The sequence below is a fragment of the Vitis riparia genome, chromosome 18, assembly GCF_004353265.1.
Source record: "Vitis riparia cultivar Riparia Gloire de Montpellier isolate 1030 chromosome 18, EGFV_Vit.rip_1.0, whole genome shotgun sequence".
Taxonomy (NCBI): Eukaryota; Viridiplantae; Streptophyta; class Magnoliopsida; order Vitales; family Vitaceae; genus Vitis; species Vitis riparia.
Genome location: NC_048448.1, coordinates 9,998,266 through 10,014,414, shown reverse-complemented (window position 1 = coordinate 10,014,414; position 16,149 = coordinate 9,998,266). Strand labels below are relative to the sequence as shown.

General features: G+C 38.1%; 3 protein-coding genes across 6 annotated transcripts; 1 reads left to right on the top strand and 2 right to left on the bottom strand.

Annotated features, from left to right (window-relative positions):
- Positions 1-343: 343 nt before the first annotated feature.
- On the bottom strand, positions 344-4,131 carry LOC117905823 (probable transcription factor KAN4). Of its 3 annotated transcripts, none has more exons than XM_034818686.1 (6): positions 2,884-4,110; positions 2,647-2,723; positions 2,401-2,437; positions 2,035-2,206; positions 996-1,092; positions 344-891 (listed from the first exon to the last, which is right to left on the bottom strand). In XM_034818686.1, exons 1-6 carry the CDS (start codon positions 3,362-3,364, stop codon positions 715-717), a joined length of 1,041 nt encoding a protein of 346 aa, XP_034674577.1. In that variant the 5' UTR covers positions 3,365-4,110; the 3' UTR covers positions 344-714. The 3 variants fall into 3 exon arrangements, with proteins under 3 accessions (XP_034674577.1, XP_034674578.1, XP_034674579.1); XM_034818687.1 differs by having other exon boundaries at positions 2,035-2,179; positions 2,884-4,105; XM_034818688.1 differs by lacking the exons at positions 344-891; positions 996-1,092 and adding an exon at positions 1,301-1,594 and having other exon boundaries at positions 2,884-4,131.
- A 5,666-nt stretch (positions 4,132-9,797) lies between these two features.
- LOC117907260 (transmembrane protein 147) lies at positions 9,798-14,860 on the top strand. The gene is made up of 7 exons (XM_034820743.1): positions 9,798-9,959; positions 12,155-12,224; positions 12,407-12,466; positions 12,949-13,063; positions 13,435-13,550; positions 13,803-13,927; positions 14,358-14,860. The coding sequence occupies exons 1-7, from the start codon at positions 9,883-9,885 to the stop codon at positions 14,479-14,481; spliced, it is 687 nt and encodes a 228-aa protein (XP_034676634.1). The 5' UTR covers positions 9,798-9,882; the 3' UTR covers positions 14,482-14,860.
- A 364-nt stretch (positions 14,861-15,224) lies between these two features.
- Positions 15,225-15,976, bottom strand: LOC117907261. 2 transcript variants are annotated; one of them, XM_034820745.1, is made up of 2 exons: positions 15,873-15,976; positions 15,225-15,773 (listed from the first exon to the last, which is right to left on the bottom strand). In XM_034820745.1, exon 2 carries the CDS (start codon positions 15,746-15,748, stop codon positions 15,380-15,382), a length of 369 nt encoding a protein of 122 aa, XP_034676636.1. In that variant the 5' UTR covers positions 15,749-15,773; positions 15,873-15,976; the 3' UTR covers positions 15,225-15,379. The 2 variants fall into 2 exon arrangements, with proteins under 2 accessions (XP_034676636.1, XP_034676637.1); XM_034820746.1 differs by having other exon boundaries at positions 15,225-15,764; positions 15,873-15,975.
- Between the last annotated feature and the right edge of the window lie 173 nt (positions 15,977-16,149).

The window sequence follows — 16,149 nt, the reverse complement described above, 5'->3', positions numbered from 1 at the left end:
CGATAGAGTCCAATAGCATCAGTACATGCCAAGCATGGCATTCAGAATCCATCATTTGAAGATTGAAAACACAAAATGGTCACGAGATCTGGTAGTAGATCCTGGGATATTTTGACCCTTGTTGAGAGGTAATGATGTTGGGAAGAAACTGACACTGATGTATCAAGATCTTGCAATATAACGACATTTAATTTCAATTGATATTTCATATAAATCAATGCCAGTAGATATGCCCATGTTATTTGTTTATTTTTTATTTTCTTTGTATTGCGATTGCCTCAACTCTCAAGACCATCTAGTGCTTTTGGACCAAACTCATGGTCAGATATGATGAGGAGGCAGGTGATATAAATACCAGCTTGACTTTCAAACCAAGGGAAAAATGATTGACAAGACGCAGCCACAAATACTTCACACCGGGTTCCCATTGATAGGTGCCCCATGGCCCCAGTACTGACCATGAAAAAATTAATTGCCATGACCCTTAGGTCCGTTCGAGCCTAGGAGGAAATATTGGACCAATGGGTTAAGGATGCCTTGGAACTCTTACACTCCTAGGAATGATTCAAATGAGAGGGTTATGGCCATTAATGAATTCCCTTCTCTTTTTCCCCTTTTTTTACTTACTCAGGACAAAATTTCGAGAACAGATTTCATGCATACTAGAGATTTTCTCTCTCTCTGAAAACACATTATCTATGAAATTCATAATACTTAACACTTGAGAAGAGCTAGCTCATTCGGAGATTGATCCGCGTAGTCTATTTGCCAACTTGGTCTTCCAAGGGTGAACTCGAGATTAAGCAACATATCCGACGGTGACAAGGCGCTAGAATCCACCCTCTCTTTTGCTCCTTCAGCCACATGGAGGGCAACCTTATGTCCTTCCATCTATGAAAGGATGATAAGCAAACCAGATTATTAATTATGAGGAAGCTAACAATTTGCCTAAATTGTTTCAACATGTTTGATTTTGTTTGGTGACACAAGCATACCTTGGTGTCATTTGCCATGAGATGAGAATATTTTAGCCCATTTTCATGACTGAGGCGGCCTTCATCGTTTGTCTCCATTGATAATGACCACGAAGATCTGATCCCCAAGTTAACGAGAGAACAAGATTAGAGTACAACAAAATTGAAGTTATTGAAACAAGAGTAACTTTGCAAACCCTTATTTGAAACTTTCAATGGTAGGTAAAGTTGGAGTTAATTTCAGTCAGGAATAATGGTAGCTGTTAGCAAATATTCATCAAAATGCTATAGTTTCTAAATAAAGTATGTCTTATCCAATTTAATACGACATAAATGAGCATTGCATTTAAATGAGCATGTATGCTTTCAAATATCCAAGCTAATATTAATGGAGTGGTCGGATCAGTGTTCAAAACTTAAATTTGGTCACACAGACCAAGTCATCCTCTTTTTGATAGGGTATCCGTAGCCGTCCGTGAATGAAGTCAGCAAAGTAATCCAGCCATCCAGGAACATTAAATACTAGTTAAACTAGGCACAAGCCTACATTATCGCATCCCTTGCCTTGCAACTGCATTGTGATTTGAGCCAAGTCCTTGACTTCTAGTCTATCTCGGGATCTGTACATTCACAATCCAACGGAGGTCCGGTTGGGGACACTTTTTAATTGTTCTTAGAAGGTGGGGTGGGGGAGAGGGGTTGTGGGGTGGTGAGGGAAAAGGCTGAAGAAAAGCAAAAAGGAGGGGGTAAAAGTTGTTTTCTGTAAGCGCAAACGTAAAATCACCAGTCTAACTTCAAACACCATGTTCGTCAAAATCAATGTGCTGAAATTTGTTTTTCTTTTCTTTTTGTTTTTCCCAAATAAATCGGTACTATTCTCTACAGCATGAACAAAGACTAGAAAACTCCAGCGTCTAGGCATTTTGAGTATATGCTTGTTTTCCATCTTGCATTGATTTAATGCTTCCAATTATCAGTATGTCGCAGTGACAATGTGCAGGATGAGATGGAAGGCAAGAAGTAAAAAAGAGTGGGGAGGCGAGGATGGAGATGCACTCACCGTGAGATTTTTTGCGGTGTTGAAGGTTGAGGTGTATTGGAAGAAAAAGAAGGGGTGGCATCAGCTTTATCACAAGATAATCCTCCTAGCGCCACTTGACCGATCCCTGTCCTTTGGTTCAAACCCATATCTGTTTGCCCTTGACCTGCAATGCAGAGAGCCATCGCTCTTGCTTTATCAGACACCCAGCAAATAATTCACATGGAATAAAGTCAGTCCAATCTCAAGCATTTTTGTTTTAGTTGGTGAACAGTATACCGAATGATACAAGATCTGTCACCATTTGATCACCAAACTTTCAAACAAAGAGAATAATAGAAGAGAAATAGGGATGGGGTCATTGAAGGCTAGAGACATTCTAATTACCTGTTCCTTTGTCAGTGCTCTTCACTGTTCTATACATCTGCATGAACACCCACAGGAAAATTTTAGATAAAGTCCACACTTCTAAGATTACCCTCTAGATGCCCTTTTGTCCTTACCCTTTGTTCTCCACTCCCCACTACATATGAATCATTGCACTATACTTATAGTATATGATAAAGGTGCAAAAACAGCCCTGGTGTCGCCCCCTAAGTTCAAAGCAACGGAGAATGAAGTCAGTATTCTCACCTGCAAGTGACTCTTCACGTGAGCTAAAGTTAGATCTTTCACATTCATCAACTCTAAGACTGATTTTGGTGTTGCTCCTGTGACATTTTACCAGGAGAAAGATAGTGGAGCCCAGTTAAGCCATGATAAACGAATAGATTTCAGCCTTAATTTGTATTTGTATAAGAAAATAACTCAAAATCAATATAAAATTAAGATATAAATGTGAAAACAATCTTGAGTTTGTTTTTGACATACTCTCATGGCCGCCAAGAAGCTGGACTGCATGTACGAAATGGGCATGGAGGGTTGTAGTCCATCTCATTCTAGGAGCTCTGATGCTTCTTTTGCTGCCATTCATCATTCTTGAATTTCTCTTGAACTCACGCCCGTAGATTTGAGGTTGGTGGTTGTGGTGGTTATGATGAAGGTTTCTTGGTAGTTCTAGGGGTGGAGGATTTAGAGCTGCCATCTCTAAACCTAAGCTCAACATGGGCTCAACAGGTCCACGAGTAAAACCACTCTCTGGGCTGAAGAATCCGTTTTCATGGCTTAAGTCACTTCCGCTGCTTCCGGAATCAGTGGCTGAGCTCCTGTCACTGTAGAATGATTTCTTCATGAAACCGTCATAGCCCACTTCCTTCACCTCACAATCTGAAATGGATGGGGGGCTGATCTGCAAGGAGAGATCAGGCAAGGGTGATGTGGTTCCCATTATAGGGTTTGAGCTAAAGAACATAAGAATCGTGGGGAAGTAGTCTAGTCAAAGACCCACTGGGTTTCTAATCAAAGAAGAAGTGAAGGATGAATCAACTCCACTAGGGATACATAGAGGCTGAAGACAAAGAAGGAAAAGAAAAGATAGAAAGAAAGAAATGGGATGAAACTCTGAGGGATATGAGAAGAGGTGAAAAGGAATGGCTTTTTGAGTTTTGAATTGTGACTAGTGATTATATCATGAGTGGCTTATGATTTGCACTGCATGGGTGTTGAGAGAGAGAGAGAGAGAGGGGGGGCAGAGAGAGAGACCTAGACAGAGAGAGAAGACAGGCTTTTTAGTAGGGATGCCTCTAGGGTTGATAGGAAACAAGAAGAAATGCATACATAGAGGTAAGGAAATTGCAGAGACTCGTAGTCAGATAAAAAAAAAAAATGCAGGAAAAAGAAGGTAACAGAGTGTTCTGGGGACGAAGCTTTGAAGGAAAAGTTAGTGAAAAGGGGAAGTTGAGTATTTAAGGATGCAGAGGGATCAGAGAGCTTTCCTGAGAGAGAGAAAGAAAGAAAAAGAGAAAGAGAGAGGTGTCCGTTTTCCTTATGTTTATAATGGAGAATGAAAAGGGGGAAGTTGCAGTGATATAATGGTGGATTTGCAGGGAATGGTTGGAATTCGAGAAAACAAATAGAGTAGTACTGTTCAATGGAATATTGGAACGGGAATTCAGTCTCTCTCTCACCCCACCCCCTCCCAATCTCTACGTCAATAGATCGCGACCCTTTTCAATTCCTTCTCTTTTTGTTTCTTTTCACATTTTTATTTTTCTTCTTCCCTTTCCCTCAATTAGAATATTCCCATTTTTTTTCATGAACCAGGTTTGAGTGCAGGCCAAAATATCCCTGTTCAAACCTTCCTTTATTGCTCTCTCCCATGCTCCCCTGCCACCACTCCAGCTTCTCCGTGGCAACCTCCACGCTTTCTCTCTCCTATCATCCATTCCACCATTTTGAAACAAAAAAATTCCTCCATTTTGGGCCATTTCATATTTTCACAATTTAAATTTTTTTATTTTTATTTTTAAAATAATTGTTTCGCTCTGGATTGTTCTACTTCTCTCATATGTTATTAGCTGCCATATTTACTCTTATGGATCAAGATATTAATCGATCCGCTAAGTTATATATCATGACCTTTTAGAATTAATAAGAAAATAAATTGGTCAAATGAGGGTCCACGTGGTCCTTCCATGCGGCGACATCTGGCAACGTTGTTAGAACTTTGGACGTTAAGGCTCAACAACCTGTGTAAGGCCTGCGCAAGTCAGGTAGATTGAGCAGTAGCGATGGCTCAACCAGCAACCATGTACTCTTATCCCACTTTTCACCTGCTCCTAGAGAAATGGGTAAAAGGCGAGTAAAATGTTTCACCGTGACCTTCTCCCTCTCTCTGAAGGGTTGCACCCTATTGATAATGTCGCCATCACCTTTGTCACACAGCTATAGTTATTTAATTTAATTTAGAGCGATCATTATTGGGATTCATTTAAAATAATAATAATAATAATAATAATAATAATTATAATAATTATAATAACAATGATACATATACTTTTCCAATGAAGATAACTCACTGATTTTAATTTTCTTCCTTCATTGATTAGACTAGTGTTGGCGTGCATCACGTCGTACATTTTGTGAAAGAATGAGATGGGTCAAAAGACAAGATGAATGGGACCTCAAATGAAGATATTTAGCTGGAGGCTTCCATTGATAGGGTGGGTGGGTCAAATTCGAGCTATTACAATGAACCCTTATTGCCAGCGCTAATCTATTCACCCTGTTTTTTGTTTATTAACAAGGAATGTGGCATAGTGTGTAGTGTAGATGAGCACGTAGGGATTGGATAAATAAGGAGGCTTACACGTGGGAAAGAAATATAGAAGAAGAAATGAGGAAGGAGAAGGCGAAGGAATATGGAGGAAAGCAAGTGTCAGAATGGCTGGGGTGTCCGGCGACACTAGGCTTCAGACCCACATGCACCCGACCCCACCTTCCTCAACCCCATTTTAATTTCCCCAGTTTCTCTCCCACGCGCTTTCCCAATATCCCCCCTCTTTTAATCTCCCCATTCTTCAGTTCTTCTCCATCAAAGCTAAACAAGGATTTTCTATATTTTATTACTATTTGTGAATGAAATAACGACAAAAAAACTAAAGCATAACAGTTTTTCTTTTTCTTTCCAAATATTTTTATTTATTCTAAATTTGTTGCGTATTAATTTATGAGTACCAAATATAAGGTGTATAGTATAGGAAAATCAATGGCAAAATGATCCTAATTAGAAGAAAAAAAACTTAGAACTAGGGAGAAAATTGTAGTAGTCTGGTTGGGGGGGGTGATGAGAACGTGAAGGGAAGAGCGTGGGATTAGTTGGAAAAAAGGGAAGGGCAAGGTTGAATTCAATGGCTAGCATTTGTCCAGATTATAAAGAAACCCAGCTCCCCAATATTCCCTCTCCGTGTCCAAATATTCCAAGGCTAAAACAAAGGTGTTGAGCCCCACAGGCGCGTGGAAATCCACGAGGGAGGACCATAATCCTCGGCGTCAACTTGGTTCCATCACGTGAGGTGTGGACGTGACCCTGTCGAGGCGATAGGTTCCTCTTTGTTCTCTTCCCTTGTTTTTATTTTCTCCGACCCCATTTATAATGTTGTATTCTTTGTTTATTTTTATGCTCACTCCCCCAAGCTTTCTTTATTGATCATTTGATCAGCCCTTTACAAGCCCCCTTATAATAACGTCAGAAGAAAATGTTAAAATCATTTCTTAATTGTTTTCGAAGCCCCGGTCAGCGCCTGATGCGCTCTAGATTCTCCGGGAAATGTAAGATTGTATTATTCTCTTATTTTATTCTACTCCCTTCCTAATAAAATCCATTTCTCTCTCTCAATCTCGTGCGTTGGATTAAGGAATAATATGCTAGCAGTCTGCTAATATCCGGTCAACATGTCTCTCTATGGCTCATTTTCAATGTTTTCAAATGCTTGGGTTATATTCCATATTCCATGTGTTTGTCTTGTTGAACACTCCCAGCCCAACTCTCTTTGTCCATCCTCTTTGCCTTCTTCTTTAGTTTTACTCTGAAAAAGACACTATTCAATTCTACTTTGAAATAATCTCTTGAGGTATAAGTGGGGACCCTCACCCCCACCCTCACCCTCACCCTACAAAAATCATTATTTTCCCTCTTTTCTCTCTACATGTGATGGGACTTTGAAGCCAATGCACACCGGCCAACAATATACATACACATTGCTTGTTCAATATTAGATGCCAAAAATTTTGTTGTCCATTTCCCCTACCTTCCTTATACGTTATTTTTAATGATTAAGATTTGATCCAAAAATGATCATAATCGAATTGGGTTTGTACAACTCAGAGCTAGGTCAAGCTAGGGCATCAAACATGGTATAAAACTACTTCCAAGTCAATCAGAACATGATTTAGTCCCATACTTACATGGCTGATCAGCCTCAAATAGCAAAACATGACATGTGCCAGCCAGGCTACCTGGCCTAATATACAGTTTGAAGCCATTTGTGTGTTCAATATGCAATTGAATCTTCATGATATCAAGCATTAGGAAGCAATTCCTAAATCATCAAACACTCGTGTTTTGTCTTAAATAAGTATAATAATGAGAAGAATATTAGCTTCTTCATGGTTTTTCGTGTAATCGGCATATAGGCATGTGTAGTGTAGCTTTGAAATCCGAATATATTTCGAGTATGGAAGTAAGGACAAAAAAGAAAGAAAGGAATCACCGAAATCAACGCCGTTTAGACTCATGTGCACCGCGAATAAACATGGTTGCTATTTCCACACATTTTCTGCTGGTTCGGTGAAGTTTCCTTTTTCGTGTTGTATGATCTATATGACGATTAAAAAGAGTTTCTGTTGCCAGTCCAAGACTCCAGCTGAAAGAGAGAAAAAGAAAATGAAGGCAGACAGTAGTAGTACTAGTGATTCCCTGATCACAGTAATAATGAGTTAATGAGTAAAATCACGGTCAAACCCCAACATGCACCAATATCTTAAAATAATTGACGACTTCTATTCAAAACACACAATTGACAGCAACATTTTTCCCAACAGCACGCGCAACCAGCGGCCAGCACGGCAGCTCCCAAGCCACCGTGGACAAGAGAATCGAAGTCAAACCTCAATCGAATATTGCAGGTTGAAATTTCAATTTTCTCAGATTACAGTAGCTCACCATTGAGATTTTATTCATTTTTTGATATGCGAGTACCAAGCTAGGCTGTTGTAGTCCACGTCTCTTTTGTTGTCCCATCACCCATGATCATCATTGTTTTTCGCTGCAATTAAGAACGTTATTATAGATGAATCATGAACAGCAGCCCATCCAAATCCATGGTAGAATTCTTTTCAATGTCGGTCAGAAAGATGTGTTAGATTCTATCTCCTCGTGGCACCATCACGCCCTCAATTTTCCAGAGTAAGGACCACTGATAAACATTTTTATATTTGGCCTGAAGCTTGGTTTGCTTCTTTTGTTCCTTTCCAACATTGTTACAAACAGTGCTTATTTTGGCTGTCAATTGTTAGTGCTCATCCTCAATACTACATAAGAAAATTAAACCCTCCAAATGTCAACATCTGCACACTGTAAGTAAGAAAAAAAAAAGGGCCTCATTTCCCTTTCACAAGGAATAAACTGCCCGCATGACGTATACCATAAAGGTTAGAGCCAAGGTAGCTGCTCAATAACTCATCCCTGACCCTGCACATCAATAATTATTCCTTTACACCATATAATTAATTCTCATGAATATGACATGCAATGGTCACCTTTTTTTCCCTCGCTTGGCTAGCTAGAGGTTATCCTCGTGTAGCTGGAATGGCTTTAAGATTAATTATGTGGAGGGGAATATGGATTGATTAATTCCAACTTGGTGGGTCAACAAGAAAGAAAGCAATGGAAAATTGGAAACAGTTAAAGCCGTGGAAGAGATGAAAGAGTAGAGTGCATCCAATGCAGGCAGCGGGGGGTGGCTCATAAAATAATGGGAAGGCATGTGAGGTCATGGAGAAGAGATGAGAGGATGGGAATAAGAATGGCTCCACTAGAGATTAGGTAGATAGAGGAAATTGCTAGAAAAGAGAGTGGTGGAATCTTGTTACGGTCGTCTTTAGTGTGAAAATGAGTGATGGAGCCATTCCGCAAAATAAGGAGAGAACCACATTATGCAGCATCTGATTGTTACCGAGTAATAGCTTAAAATATATTAACATGGTTTAAATCATTTCATTGTTAATACACGTGTTGGTACTGTTGTTTGTATGAGCCCTTGTGCCGGACTAGCTCATGCTAAGTGACAAACGAAAAATCCCCCGCACAGTTGTTTTGGTTTAAAACCCGACAGTTAAATTGAATTAATTTAAAAATTACGGGAGTCCAGATAATCAATTCAATTTTTTATTTTAAAAAACAATTTTCCTAACAACTTAAACTTGATACATGACTGAAAAACAAATCGAAAAATAAATATGCAAATTACGGAGAAATAGTTTAAATCCATGACCTTCTATTAAACTAAACTTTGATATTACGTTGAATTATCAATTTTTAAAAAAACTTAAATTTGTAAGATTTAGACTCAATATACATATCATATTCTTTAATAATTTAATATGGTATCAAAGCTTGATTTACGTAAATGGTCATGAATTTGAGTCATCTTTTCACAATTTACATGTTTATTTTATCTTTTCAATTCTTTGGATATATATATATATATATATATATATATATATATATATATATATATATATATATCTTTCCCCTTTAATTTGCAATTCTTTGTCTATATCTATTTCTCCACATGTGGGTATGGGATAGTAAATAAGAGAGGATGTTAAGAAGCATGATAAAATATATGAACTTTATTAAAGAAGTACATTGGTATTATAATTAAATTAATTTTTAAATACATCCATTATATTTTGAAGTGAATTTTGAAGTATATTTTGGATTTCAAACTGAAATGAATTTTAAATAGTTTTTTTAAAAAACTAAATAGACTGGTTTAAATTTGCTTATATTCAATCAATTATCTAAATTAAATTAAAATGATCTTAAACAATTTTATTTTGATTCAATTTGTCTAGTGCCAGAAGTTTGATTTGAATTCGATTAAACATAAATTGGTGGAACCAAGCTTTTAACACCCTTCACTGAGAGCGCATGATGGGCCTGCACTTTTAAGGAGTTGGATGCTGGCCTTAGGAAACAAAATCCAGTCCAGTTGTTTTCAAAGTTAGGCAGATATTGGAGTCCAAATAATTGGGCGAGGCCTTTGAGGCGAACGCAAAAGTGGGCCTCTAATTTTCGCTCGACTCCTAATCCAATCAAGCCCTTGTTAATTCACCAAAGAAAATTTGTAGTCTCTGCTGCTGCTCTCTCTCTCTTGGGTGGGGTTTGGGCAGTGGATCTGGAGCTGCGGAGAGAAAGAGAGAAGCATGACGGTGTTTCACTTCTTCAACTGCGCGATTCTGACGTTCGGTCCTCACGCCGTCTACTACTCTGCTACGCCTCTGTAAGTCTTCTTTTTTATTATCCTCATTCTACAGTTCATCAGATCCGCCATGACGGGAAGGCGTAATCCATCTCTCATCTCCCATCTCTCCGTAGAAATTGAAACCCTAAGTGATGAGTTTTTTTTGTTTTGTTTTTTAATCTAATGTGACGATTTTAGGATTTGTTTTTTTCGTCTCTCTTAATTTTAATTTTATCAAATATAAGTTCATTTAGGTAAAGAAATTAGCGAAATACTGAAACGAATCTGGATGTTACGACTATAATCTTTCTGGATGATGCAAATTCATTGCCTCTTATTGATATATTGCGTCTCCGGTGTTGTTCCTCTGGGCGCTTGGTTGGCGCTATGTAGTTTTAATACTTCTTATGACGTCTTCTTCACTAGCATACTTTCTATCTCTTATAGTATGTGGTCTAAATGAAAAAGGCCAGAAAAATATAATGAACAAAAAGATTGTCCTGATCATTTGTGAACTTGGTCCATCAAACAAACTTTATCAAGTGGCAAATACTCATTCTTTATCTATGATAACATGGTAGCTTGATCATTGGGAAACCTTGGTGGAGAGTGGCAAATTTGATGCTTTCTCAATGGGGTGCAATCCACCATGATTTGATCTTTTGGAACCTTGAACATGAGTCCATGACTCTCACGCACCCAGTGTCTTCATTCACATTAGTGTCCTTATCAAATTTTTGTATTTTTCATCCCATGGAGTATTTAAATTCCCTGCAAACTTGTCATACTATAGAATCTGGAATCTTTATAGTGTTTCAATCTGTAGGTCCATTGTTAACATGGATTGGATATTTTAAGAAATTTAATCAAGCACCTAGTTTTCTAAGTTTAGATATTCAGGCCGCTTTTCACTTTTGAATTTGATGGCTTCTCACCTTCCTTTATGCCTCAGTGATGTGAGAAGACTCGGTGTACTTTTACCATAAGTAAAAATAAAATTATTAAGGGAAGAGGGCATAAGTCATGACAAGTTCTCATGCCTAATGGACGTTTGCCTTCCGAACAATAGGTGATGTCATCTTTGCTCTATAATATCTTTAGGAAGGACTGAATCAGGCGAAGGGCAGAGTATTGAACAATGGGGCTCTTGGTTCTAATTTTAGTAATCCTGAGAAAATGAACACACACAAATGAGGATTTTGGGTTGAGGGTGAAATAGCAAATAGAAGTAAATAGTATGGTGATTGCTGATCTGTAGGGGTGATGTCTTTGGTTGGCTATGTGATGGAAACCTATAGCTGTGATGATGATTGAAGGTAAGGGATTATCTCCTCTTTGATGATCTTTTCTATAGGTAGCTTTGACTGTATTGCAGCTGATAGTGTCATTTGCTTCATAGCCTTCATGTCATTTTCTGGTGTCTGAAGTCAATGGTTACAAAAGGCATTTTTGGTGGTGATGGCTGATAATTGGTCACTGGGGTTAGGATCAGAGATAGAATGAGTGGGGGAGAGAGAGCTGCATAGGTATCAATAGTGCTAGTGATGCCTGTGATTACAGATGAAGGTGATTGCAGTGTGTCAGGTAGTTAGTTTGTGGATTCCCCCCATCCATCTTCTAAGACACCAATAGTGCTGCTGATGCCTGTGACCTGTATGAAGGTACTGGCAGTATATCAAGTGGATGATTTGTGGATTTCCCAACCCCACATAGATATGACATAAACAAGAAAAAAAATTAAGTCAAATCAGAAGCAAAAAAATAAGATATCCTTGATAGAATCATAGAAAAACTCTTTCTTCTCTCCTTTAGCCCTTCAAAAGGATCAAATTTAGTTAATATGCCAAGCAAAACAGGATTATCCTACAAGAATCTCACACCCACACCCTTGTCATGTCATATTAACATGGGTAGGTTGGGTGAAGTTGAAGAGTTTAGGCATCATAGCGACAATGGCATGCTGAAATATTGGAATTTTCCATTTTCATTGGTTTCCTTTTCTTCACTGGTCCATCCTTACAAACCAAAATCTCAAGTTGTTGTACTGCATTTTTTTTGCCTTTTTTTTTCCCTGTAATTAAATATTTAACCACTTGTACTGAACTAACTTGTGTAAAGTATGCCTGACTTTATCTGGGATGTTTTAATGGAATCATTATGAGAGGTCTTTCTTTTGTGATATATGCATTATGTCAGTATAAAATGGATTTGTAATGATAAGCATACATGTGCAGATCTGAGTATGATACGCTTGGTACTTCTGTTAAAGCTGCTCTTGTTTATCTTGGAACAGCTTTGATAAAGGTACGCACGGTTGACAAACAGAACTCCAGAGCTTGAATGCATGCCATAAAATGTTTTTTTAAGGCACTATAGCAGTAGAGTCACCTACCTTGCATTTGATTTACCCTCAGTCACTCATTCCACCTTCTGTGTCATGCTTCCATTATGAATTAACATGTGATTATTTTATTTTTTGTTGGCAGCTTGTTTGTCTGGCAACCTTTCTAAACGTATCCGAAAATGACAGCTTTGATCCATATCAGGTAGTTCTGTTTTCAATTTTCACAATCCTTTGAAATGGGTATTACACATTTACACGGAGGACTAGATGAAGTCCTCATTTCCTTTGTTTACAGAATTTGTTTCTGACAGCCTTCACTTGTTGAGTTATTATGAAAAGTTACCATGTTTATTTTTTATTCATTTTCAAATGCATCTATATTCTCTCAGCTAGCTGAATAGTTGCACATGTAAGTAAGTCTGATGATACCTGTGATCATATTTTAATGGCTTGTAAATGCTAAATCTTGAAGAATTAGTGAGGACTGTGAGGTATAAACAATTAATGGATAGTGCTTTATTATACAAACTGATCTTACTAGTAAACTCATTTTTAGTTACACATTAAACCACCAATGTCTTATTAATTTCTAAACTGACATTTTCGCAACACATTTATAAGATCTATGAAGGACTAGTATGAAAAGCATTTTCCATAATTAATTAATCTTGTTTTTATTTTCAGGAATTGTTGAAAGCTTTAATTGGTTTTATAGATGTTGCTGGGCTTTACTTTGCCTTGACCCAGCTGACTCACAGGAACATCTCTCAAAACCATAAGTTCCAGGCTGTTGGACTTGGTGAGTAAAAAGAGTCGAATTATTTGAAAATTTTAATTTTTTAAGCAGATCCCAGACGATTCTATCATTTTGGTTTATTTAGGTTATTATTTTCTGTATCTTCTGCTCATTTTTCCTATACAGATTTAGAGTCCAGAAAATATTATGTATAAATGTTACATCCTTTCAATATTACTTCCAAAAAATATAATGAATATGAATTTTCTATTGGTTTTAATTCCTAGCACTCTTTTTTGTTCAAGTATATATAGTAGTGGAAATTGAAATTGATCTGCATCTCTAGAAGTTCTCCCATCTCTGTTCACTTGGCAGAGGTAACTCCATGTTTTCATGTTCTGGCACAATGAAGCTATCTTTTTCCCGATTGGCAGGATGGGCTTTTGCTGATTCTGTGCTGCATAGACTGGCACCCCTTTGGGTTGGTGCTAGAGGACTAGAATTTACTTGGGATTACATTTTGCAAGGCCTGGAAGCAAATGCTAATCTGGTATGTTCATTTCATATTTCTGATGCTTTCTGTGACAATATTTCTAATTCTTGGCTGGAAGGTTTGGGCAAATAATATTTAGTCTGATAAAAAAAGGCCATAAATTATTGCTTTAATTGGATATTTATAGAATCACAAATATGTCAATTTGTTGACATGGCAAGCTGGATGATATTTTTGCCTTTTTGTTTTCTAAGAGAAAAACATGTTTGTTCTTTTGCTGATGCTAGCTTCTCTATGTTTTGAATTCAGGTGTTGAGTATATCCCTTGCTGCATTGGGATCATTGATGTGGCTTCGAAAAAACAAACCCAGGACTTTGATTCCTATAATATACATTTGTGCAGGGATTGTGGCAACCATGCCTTCTATTACCAGGTCTTCTTCTTAACAAAGCTCAAACATTTCCATTATTTATATGCATATTTTGCTTAACTAAAATTTAGGCATTATTTAGATTCTGGTTGGAGCAATCAGTCCTGTCTCTTAAGAACATTCATCTTTCTAGTATGATTCATGAATGATATGAAACCAAAGGAGCTAAGCAAAATGTTTCTATATCACACATTTCTGAAACCTTTATAACCCTTAGTTTCAAATTGGGACTAGCATGTTCTCTGGATGTAATTAGCATGCTTCATTAGATAGTTTTTTACATTACTTAACATACCACCAAAGATGGTTCACCATCTATGAAACTATCGAGTTTTTAATGCAAGAGTCGGATGTACTTTTGATAGGTGGTTAGATATATATTTGCTGCTTTGGGTCATCTTTTTCCCTCTTTGATAAATTGTGGATCTTGCAGCTACCTGAGGCGAGGCTTGGGGTGGCACCTTCCAAAGGTGGTGGGCTTCGAACTGTTTACCTCTTTGGTGATGGCTTTCATTAGCTGGCAGCTCTTTGCAACATGTCAAAGACCATCTACATGAGGACACCCAGAATTACTCCTCATCCTGTAACAGTTGGTCAGAGAAAGGTTGTTTAGGGCCGGTGTAGGAGATCCACGCTTAGTTGCTTTATCAGGGAAGCTGCGCTGTCCTGTTTTTTAAATATAGAGTTACGGATTTTTGTTTAAAATGTGGTTTGTGTAATTTAATGGAACCCATTTTTCATCTGCAGGCAATTTTTAGCATTTAGGAGCTCAGATTTGGCATAATTTTTATCATCTAAGTTTTTTTTTCAAAAAGAATTGATCTAATTTAGTGCATTTTTCCTTGAAAGTGTATGGTACTATTGAGCTGGAAATCAGTCCTTTTATGAGTTCATCAGCTAAAAGCTTATCGAGGCTCAGGCCACTATTGGGACTGCTCTCTTATTTTGTATGTTGAACTGAATCCAGATCGTGTCATTTGCGAAAATAAGAAAGATACAGTTTGGCATAAAGCATTGAATTTCTTTAATTCCTTGTTCCCATAACCCTGAATTGGCATATCCTTAAGTTCCTGTTGGTTCCACAGCGTGGCCTTCTTCCAGGCCTTACCTTGGGTGCACCTGCAACTTGACTCTCATGAATTTTCTGTCCATTTATTGTAGCCCTCAAAAGGACTGAGTGGGAAGCATTTAGGCTTATTTTGTGTCGAAGCATACGAAAAATGTTATTACCATTCTGTGTGGGTATGTTTTCTCATTAGGATGTTGTAACCAGCGGATAGGCCCACGATGACACATCACATGGAAGGATAAAATCCAATGCTGTCTCGTTTTATGAAGCTTCAATTAAACAAACCAAAACAATGTAGATCTACATTGGAAAAAGAAGAATCAAAGCCACAATCTCGATAGAGAAGAAGGCTGATTTGATTTCTCTTACTGTGAAGAAGAGTGTAGTCACTCAGATTCCTCCACAGATGCCTCTATTCGGAGAAGAACGAATCCAACAGCAACCCCAATGAGCACAAGGGCGTTCATGATGGCAGCAATCCTGAATATTTCAGAAGCAGCGCTGCATGTGGAAGATAGGGCACCACCGCCACCTCTTCCTTTTGCTTTCAAGGAGCTCACCACATTTGCAAAGCACTGTTCAGTGCACACCGGAACGCCCATTGCTACCACGCTGTTGTGAGCTTTTAGGCCCCCAAAGCTGTTCAGCCCTGCTACGTACACCACTTTCTTCTCTCCCTTCTGGGTTTTGCTGCCGGAGCTCCTGATTCTGGCAGTCACCGTGGCCGGACAAAGTATTGCTGATGCTGTGGCCATTTACAACCCAACTGCGCTGTAGGAGCTGAAATTTTGGTAAGCCATATAGACAAAGTGAATTGAGAGAAAATTTAAGGATGCTAGAAATTGAAATTGAAATGGGAATGAGTTATTCTGGTGTTACCTCTTTCTGGAATTGCAGGGTTTGGAAACGAGAGGGGAGGCATCAAATGAGAATTTTGTAGTGAAAGGGGATGAATGAGTGCGGATAAGGTGAAATGAATTATGGTTGGCTGAAAATCAATGACGATGGGATAGGACTCGCTTCTCCCCGAAACAAAGATGTGGGGCCTCTTCTCACTCCACTTCTATACGCTTCTAGCCACACGCTTGTCCGATTAAATCACTAATTTAAACGTTAATTACTTCTTTGGATATTTTTTGCATGATAAGGAAATGGA

Coding starts and splice junctions, on each gene's coding strand:
- LOC117905823 (XM_034818686.1), bottom strand. CDS start 3,364: ATGTTCTTTAGCTCAAACCCTATAATGGGAACCACATCACCCTTGCCT. Junction 2,724..2,883: donor GCTTCTTGGCGGCCATGAGA/GTATGTCAAAAA, acceptor AAAATGTCACAG/GAGCAACACCAAAATCAGTC. Junction 2,438..2,646: donor ACGTGAAGAGTCACTTGCAG/GTGAGAATACTG, acceptor GTGTTCATGCAG/ATGTATAGAACAGTGAAGAG.
- LOC117907260 (XM_034820743.1), top strand. CDS start 9,883: ATGACGGTGTTTCACTTCTTCAACTGCGCGATTCTGACGTTCGGTCCT. Junction 9,960..12,154: donor TACTACTCTGCTACGCCTCT/GTAAGTCTTCTT, acceptor ATACATGTGCAG/ATCTGAGTATGATACGCTTG. Junction 12,467..12,948: donor ACAGCTTTGATCCATATCAG/GTAGTTCTGTTT, acceptor TTTTATTTTCAG/GAATTGTTGAAAGCTTTAAT.
- LOC117907261 (XM_034820745.1), bottom strand. CDS start 15,748: ATGGCCACAGCATCAGCAATACTTTGTCCGGCCACGGTGACTGCCAGA.